This window comes from Atta colombica, unplaced genomic scaffold (genome assembly GCF_001594045.1).
Source record: "Atta colombica isolate Treedump-2 unplaced genomic scaffold, Acol1.0 scaffold178, whole genome shotgun sequence".
NCBI lineage: Eukaryota > Metazoa > Arthropoda > Insecta > Hymenoptera > Formicidae > Atta > Atta colombica.
Window position 1 is genome coordinate 7,749 of NW_017259269.1, and position 7,857 is coordinate 15,605.

The following is a 7,857-nucleotide window of genomic DNA, read 5'->3' on the forward strand; positions in this document are numbered from 1 at the left end:
CACGTGAGAAAAAGCAAAGTTTTTGGATTAGTCAGACATCGCTTATTGTGCCCAGCAATAGGCACACAAAACGCAACAACGCTTGCCGCGCGACAATTATTGATTAGTTGTCGCATTAATCAATAATTCTATGTTTTTAAGTCTTCCCCATGCAAAATTAGAAATAATGTAATATTGCTTCCGCCACACGGTAGAAATTATATATCTATTACTTCCGAGCAAGCGAGACGTTGATTGGCTATCGCGCCAATTTCCGTGCGGCAAGCGTTGTCACGTTCTGTGTGCAGGAGCCATTAGAATACCGCCTTAAATGCGTAAACTAGGGCATTAACTCTTTTCATGGGACAGATCATTGCATCTTTCTATCAGATTCTTTTGTTTCGAATGAAAACGCATTGGAAGAGTATAATTTTATCAATTTTCACGGTGACGTCCGTATTCTAAATAAATACCAATTTTATTTAAATAATCATAAAGTGACAAATTCTACTCGGTTTCTACTATGAAATTACTTTTGTTGATACTGTTGATAGATCTACAACCTGCAAGCCAACTGCTTGCGGCTGTTTTCCAGCTAGGACACAGAGACATGTCACTATGTTTCAGTGTAAAATACTTGTTGGAATGCAGTTTAGTTTCATAGTGTAACACAAGAATGCATTGCAGTCTTCCATTCTATTCATATAATTATATTTAGCGTAATAATAGATTTATGATTTTTATTTAGATTTAAGTTATAATTTTTTCAGAATTGATGATTTTTAAAAGTTTTATTGCAAAATAAGTACGGCTACCAAATAACTTTTTGAAAAGTTAGTAACATTGACGCATTTTACTTTATGCTCCTACTTAGCTTTTTATTATGTTGAACAGTGTAATACTGTGTCATAGTTGAAACACTTTGTCTAACACACAGTGTCATATGTTGTGCATATGTTGGAAAATCCAACATTTGATCATATTTTATATATATATTGTATTAATTATTATAAATATTCTATATACAAATTACAGATTTACAGATATAAATTAAATTAATGATGAAGAAAATAAGTGAACAAGTAGATTCATCAAGTTCCGAAGATGAAAAATTTGCAAATATTTTGAAGGAAGCAATTGATCAGCAATTTTTAAACAATAATCTGTATAGCATTGAAAAAGCTGAAGCTATTACTCAGTCTGGTAAGTAAAATTAACACTTTCTTTTTTATCTTCAAGGTTTACAAAGTAACTAGGTGTATTTATGTAATCTCTCTCATAGAAATATTAGAAATAAATATGATGCTAATTATTGTTTAATTATTGTTTTAAAAGAAGCAAAGACTGACAAACTAGAAGGAAGTTATTTCTTGAAAATAAGCTCAAAACAAGCAGATGAATTTACAAATTTTGGTGTTACTGTCACGTTTCAAAATTTTATCGCCAAAAAACTAGATGAAATTTTGGAGCGGTAAGTAATAAAAATAAATATTTTGTACATGTGTAAATATTAGCCTGTTTTTAATAAATTAACATTTTATCCAAATATAAATGTCAATTTTAGAACCATAGAAATAGAAAACGGTGAAATTCTTAATTATTGTGATGAACAAAAATGGAAAAAGGACAAAAGCTCTGGAATAAAACTTCTAAGTACATCAAAAAATTTGTTAACTATTACAAAAATCAAAGAGGAATGTACGGGGCATAAAAAAAAGTCCAAAAGAAATAGACAAACTGTAGAGGATGACGAGACCTCCTCAAAATTTCGAGAAGCTGCCATTGACCCAGAATATATATTAAACAAATTAGATTTGGAAGCTTGGGTTAATAAACGCCCAGAATCGGAATTTAAGTATAAAAGATTAAAAGATGGTACTTTAATCGAAATGTAGTATTACTTTTCTATTTGTATTTGTATATATGTACATATACAAAGATAAGAAGATGTTTCCTAATTTTCTTATTATTGAATCGTTTTTGACGAGATACATGCTCTCCTTTTCTTCTTTAGTGAAAATTTTTCTCATTTTTTTCAACTTTTTATATTGTTTTCCATAAAATTTTTCAGATTTTGGTGTAATTCATTTCATAATTTTTCAGAATTTCTAATTAATTTCATTTCAGACGTTTCAAAAAATTTTTCAAATATTTTTTATACAAGTTCGACTTTTAAAAGAAAATCAAAAAGTTACAATAAGATTCTAAATCTTAGAATATTTTAATGTTATATCAGATGTATCACTAAAAGAATTTTGATAAAATTATTAACATTTTATTCAATAAATTATTAACATTTTATTCAATGAATAAATGTATATCTGGATATTATTTTTTCGTATTAAGTATTAGAAAAAATTACATAAAATTTAAATATCTCAATAAAATAAATATAATAGTACAACTGCGCATAATAGTCAAGTTAATGATCGACATATACATATATAAGATGTCTCTGCATATAGTGCTAAAACTGCTACAGTGGCTTGAGTTGCTTTATCATGAAAACAAACATTTCTAATAAACATCATCATTTGCCTAATTTCCTACAATATTTTAATTTCGAAAATCCGTGCCAAATAAAATATTAAAAGTGACAAATAAACTTTAATATGAATTTTTTTAAATATATTAACTTATTTCTATGCACATTCCATCTCTTAGTTTTTCAATGGACTTAATAATCGTATTTAAATCAATTAATTCTATTAAAAAGCTTAGTAGTGTGAATTTGTTACTAGCCCGTGTCGCTTACCGCGCTACATGTAATAGAGAAGAAAAGAAGCAAGTGGCACGGTTTGCGCAGTTCCTATAGTTACCTAGTCTGTACCGCGCTACATGTAGGCTGTGGTTAAAGTCTTGTTACAAATGCTTTGATGAACTAAATAGAAGAAAGAATTTTATAAACTGACCAATTAAAAAACACTTCAAAGCGTTTGTAGCATCGCGTTGACCGTACCCGTAATCATACCTCACTTTCCTAAGGATAAAATTTCATGATTGATACTCAAGGGGCTTATTAGAAGCTCCGCACAATAAAAGGAACAGAAAACAGAGAACAAAGAATAAGAATTTTAACCTATCAGAAATCATGTATGTTGTGGAATACACAATTTCTGATAGATTGAAATTTTTATTCTCTATTCCTTTTATTGTGCGAAGTCCTTTACGGTTTTTGAAACAAGGTGAAAATAGATCGAATTTACTAGAATATTTATAACTTCATTGGTTAACACCTAGCGAGATTTGTTTATTTTTGTAATTTGTCTAAAGAATCAGAATAAGCCCCCTGAACTCGGATTTATTAATCTCGAATCAAAGAGGATAAGATAGAATGGAAGCGCCCATAAGAATCCAATAATAAATTTTGTATCGAATTTCAGCGCTCTCGGTGGTTCAGTACGAAATTAACCTTAATCGGTGATCGATATATTTGAATGATATAAACTCAATCGAAAATACTTATTACTAGATTATGTAACAGGTCAAATACATTATTAAATTTCCTGTAAAAATTAATAAGAAATATTTATTATAAAATATAATTTTGTACATACATACATATATTTACAACAGTTCCCAGATAACACTTATGTTACATAAGATATTTAAAAGACGTTTTTCATGTTTTATGTTTATCTATAAGATGTCTAAAAGACATCTTATAGATATCTAATGCAACATAAGTGTTATCTGGGTTTGTACATAATTCTTTCTTTTTTTGGTCTATCGCTACATAATGTAATTTGCGGACAACAGTTTCGATTGAACGCCATGAGATTCTTACAAACGTTCTTACGGTGAAGCATATTGCGAATGATCGAGATGAAATGTTGTTCTCACGTTGGTGTCTTTTTAAAAATTTCGTGTTTAACATGAATTAATCCTTTGGAATTTTCGTATTGTTTAAAAATGGTGAATGCCTTATAGTCCTGAAAATCATTATCTTCGTCGATTTGCAACATGCTTTTACATAACATATAATCGTGAATTAGAAAAAAATTTTTTACATAAATACCCTGATATGTAATAAATGGAATTTAACCGGTTAAATTCTTCGTATTCATTCTCAACGTAATCAATTTGAAAATTTATAGTTGACGGTATCAAATTTGTTTCTGTATTTGTTTCAAAGTTATTCTCTTTACTAGCGACATTTTTGCGAAAGTTTAAGAAAAATATTATTTTTATCAATCTCGTAGTTTGTGAATTTCGAGATTTTTGATAATTGTGTTATATGTATCGCATGCCATGTTCGAATTGACGCGAAGACGGATTCACATTGCAATCGTGCTGTTGCCTGATGACCCCAAATAAATTTTCTAACGGATCTTAATTTAATCTTCGAGTTCACAATTCATGAACACCATAATTTTGATCTAAATTTTCAAACAATTCCAATATTGCTCGAACTGTCATGCGGAGTTCTTTTAAATATGGTGGTTGCTTTTTGGATTCAAATGTCGCTTTCTCTAAGTTCTGTACTATTTTTAAAATAATTTTCTGTGTATTCGCGAACTCGCGTAATTTAATTTATTACAGAAGTTTTTTTTTAAGCGAAGAATTCAGTGTATCAAATAACCAGAGTTGAATAAATTAATGTTTTTTTTAACTGATAAAGGAAAGATGTTAACGGCTTTACAAAATTAATAAAGTTAAGTTAAAAGTTAAAGGAATGAAAAATTAACTTAATGTAAGTTAAGTCAATATTAAATTAACTTAAGTTAAAAAAAAGTTAATTTTGAAAAAAATTATTTTTTTAAATGTCCTAATTTTTCTTAAAATGAGATTAAATAATTACAATACAGATTATTAAGTAAATTAAATTTTTAATTTTAATTTTAATTTTTTTATTCATATAAGTATATAACACATAACGGTTATATAACTACAAGTTATATAACTATATAAGTTATATAACTTTAAAAAAACGGCCAGCACATAGACAAGATACAAGATCAGTTATTACTTTTTAATAAGTCTTAAGTCATAAGAAATTAATTATTATTATCGAATGCGAGAAGAATATTTTATAGAGAGAAGATTATATATAATTGGTCAATTTCTTATGACTTAAGGTTTAAAACACCTATTGTAGATCCTATGGCTTATGGCATAAAGCATAACCGCATAAACTAATTTCGTCGAATAAGACGGATATCACTCTGTCCTTCAAAGACTTATTCTTAAAAGTGTTACTGAATTCGTCAAAAATCATTTTATTCCACCCGAGATATATTGGAAACAATATAAATTTCTGATATTTTCGGAGAGACTTCTCTCCGAGGATAAAATTAATATCTTTTGTAATAACCGGTATCAGGTTATTGAATGCGATTGAAAATATATAAACGAAGCTATGTTTTTCAATTCGTCGAAATACTATTATTTTTAGACCGTTTACTGAGCAATAATTGAGACGAAAATAGTATTTCGGTTGGCTTTGATAGAAAAGAAGAAGCATCATCTATTAATTCCCTGATTTTAGCTTTCTTGTGATTCGACATTACGACATTAGATGTTCGTTTTAAACGGTTTACTCTATGTCGCAGAGCTAAGATAATCCTCTTTTGTGTAGAAAGGCGAAAAGATTTAGGAATGAGTATGATCTTTGGAGAGATTCTTGGAAAGGTACTCCTTCCTCTTTGATCGGTGATTGAAGGCAAGTGTGGCGATAAAGGATTATCTACAAAATATTTATTTACTTATATAGATTTAACTGTTAAGTCATGTAGCTCCATCGATATATATATATCTACAATTACATTTATATATAATACAATTACATTTATTTGTACAATTATATTTGATACATACTTAAATAAACAAATTCAGACATAATTGAGATGATTAATGGATGCTTGCCATTTAATGACACAAATTAATACAAATTGAGCATTATTCTATCCTTTTTTAATATTCAATAAGATTAAGGCTACGTTTCACTCGATGCTCGCAACGCTCACAAGCATCTTTTATCCTTGTTTAACATTTCATAAACAAAGATGAAATTCCACAAGCATTGTGAGCTTGTGTCAACTTATATCATTAAGGTTGCGTTCACTTTGACACTTACGACGCATCGACTTGACACTTACGACTTGTGAGCATCAATCCTTATTTAATATAATGAACAAGAATGAAACGACGCTTAAAGTGAGCGTCAAAACAAACACCCAATTGTATGAAAAAATGTATATAAAGTTTCTATACTATTTATCTTAATTAATTATATTATATTTTATCTTAATTAATTATTATAATATTATTATATTTTATCTTAATTAATTATATAAACTTAATTATAGATCTTACAAAATCGATCCTTTATAAACCGAGATATAATCGACACGTAAATTGTTTCATATTCCACGATTCGTAAAACCAAGAAATAAGGAAGAATTTTATTATCGTAGTACATTTACCTGTACTAATTAAGACCACTTAATGAATATAGACTTTTGCTTACTATTAACTACTTATGTATTACTATTAACTACGTATGTTGATAGCATATCAATGTTAATGTTGAATGCGAGTTTTTTTTTATCACTTTCAGTTGTCATAATCTGTAGTAATGTTATGTACACAATGAGTACGTTTGTATATAATGATATAAAATCCAATTGATAACTATGCATATCATAAAAACATGAACACCAAAATTACAAACCTTGCTACAATTGTGAAGCTCACCATGTAATGATTCAGGTTTCTTGATTGAATCGATAGTAATTTTGCTTGTATTAATCGACGAAGTTGAGTCGATTGCATCGGGTGAAGTACAAAGATAATCCTGATTAAACAATTTTCATTTGTTGGCTTCGACTTGATTTTATCTGCACAATAAAGTATACATACATACAAATTTCAAAATTTGATAAATTCCTGATTATCTTAAGTAAATCTTATAACTGAGAAAATTTTAAAAAATGTTAAATCTTACTATTGACATAACTCATTGAGGATTTAATGTCGAAATACTGCCTATTATTAATAGCGGTCTGGGATACTTTTTTCGGAAACACGCATCTTCGAAATGCAAATTGCATATTCGAAAGTTGTCGGAATTGTCCAACCTAGCATTTAGTGGTACAAATTCTAACCACTTCAAACGCCTGCAATTATAATGATTGATTTTCAAATAATAAAATGATAATTTTAAATAACATTCAATGTAACATTTTATAGATTAAGTTTCTTTAATTTACTTACATTTCATGATGTTTTAGCAAAGAAAAGAATGATGCATCCTTATTGTTGTGGAAGTCATTCGGATAATTCTGCAATCATTTTCAGTTTTTGGTTTTCATCAAAGAATAAGTCTCACTATTCTTTGGATTTTTCGTTTATACAACACTTTCGAAAACACATATTAGTTTTTCCGTAATGGTACGGGATTTCCGGGTATTCCTGGCATCCCGCCACCCACACACACACACACACACACACACACACACACACACACACACACACACACACACACACACACACAGAGTACTGAAATATTAGGCGCCAGCGTCAAAGAATACGCTACGCTTCCACTTTATCTTATTCTCTTTGTCTCGAATCTCCAAATCTAAATTTCAATGGTAGTGATTAATCATGAAATTCAGTTTTTCGTGACTGAACGAGAATGTGAGAATAAAATAAAACATGAGTAGTAAAGAGATTACAGAGGCTTGTGGTCCGATTCACACTCATAACGCTTACAAATCATTTCATCCTTGTTAAACATTAAACGAAGACAAATGATGCTCATGAGTATGAATCGGACCACGGCCAAAATGTGATCAACCGAAAATCCATTTTTCAAAGAAATTATTCAGTAAAGAATTGAAATATTATATATATTGTATTATATATTATAAATATATA

General features: G+C 28.9%; 2 protein-coding genes across 5 annotated transcripts; one reads left to right on the plus strand and one right to left on the minus strand.

Annotated features, from left to right (window-relative positions):
- The first annotated feature begins 458 nt into the window (after positions 1 to 458).
- LOC108686379 lies at positions 459 to 2,293 on the plus strand. Of its 4 annotated transcripts, none has more exons than XM_018191648.1 (4): positions 459 to 698; positions 1,023 to 1,182; positions 1,315 to 1,450; positions 1,544 to 2,293. In XM_018191648.1, exons 2-4 carry the CDS (start codon positions 1,038 to 1,040, stop codon positions 1,872 to 1,874), a joined length of 612 nt encoding a protein of 203 aa, XP_018047137.1. In that variant the 5' UTR covers positions 459 to 698; positions 1,023 to 1,037; the 3' UTR covers positions 1,875 to 2,293. The 4 variants fall into 4 exon arrangements, with proteins under 4 accessions (XP_018047137.1, XP_018047141.1, XP_018047140.1 ...); XM_018191652.1 differs by having other exon boundaries at positions 1,318 to 1,450; XM_018191651.1 differs by having other exon boundaries at positions 459 to 629.
- Positions 2,294 to 6,621: 4,328 nt separating this feature from the next.
- On the minus strand, positions 6,622 to 7,162 carry LOC108686370. The gene is made up of 2 exons (XM_018191637.1): positions 6,926 to 7,162; positions 6,622 to 6,818 (listed from the first exon to the last, which is right to left on the minus strand). The coding sequence occupies exons 1-2, from the start codon at positions 7,029 to 7,031 to the stop codon at positions 6,622 to 6,624; spliced, it is 303 nt and encodes a 100-aa protein (XP_018047126.1). The 5' UTR covers positions 7,032 to 7,162.
- Between the last annotated feature and the right edge of the window lie 695 nt (positions 7,163 to 7,857).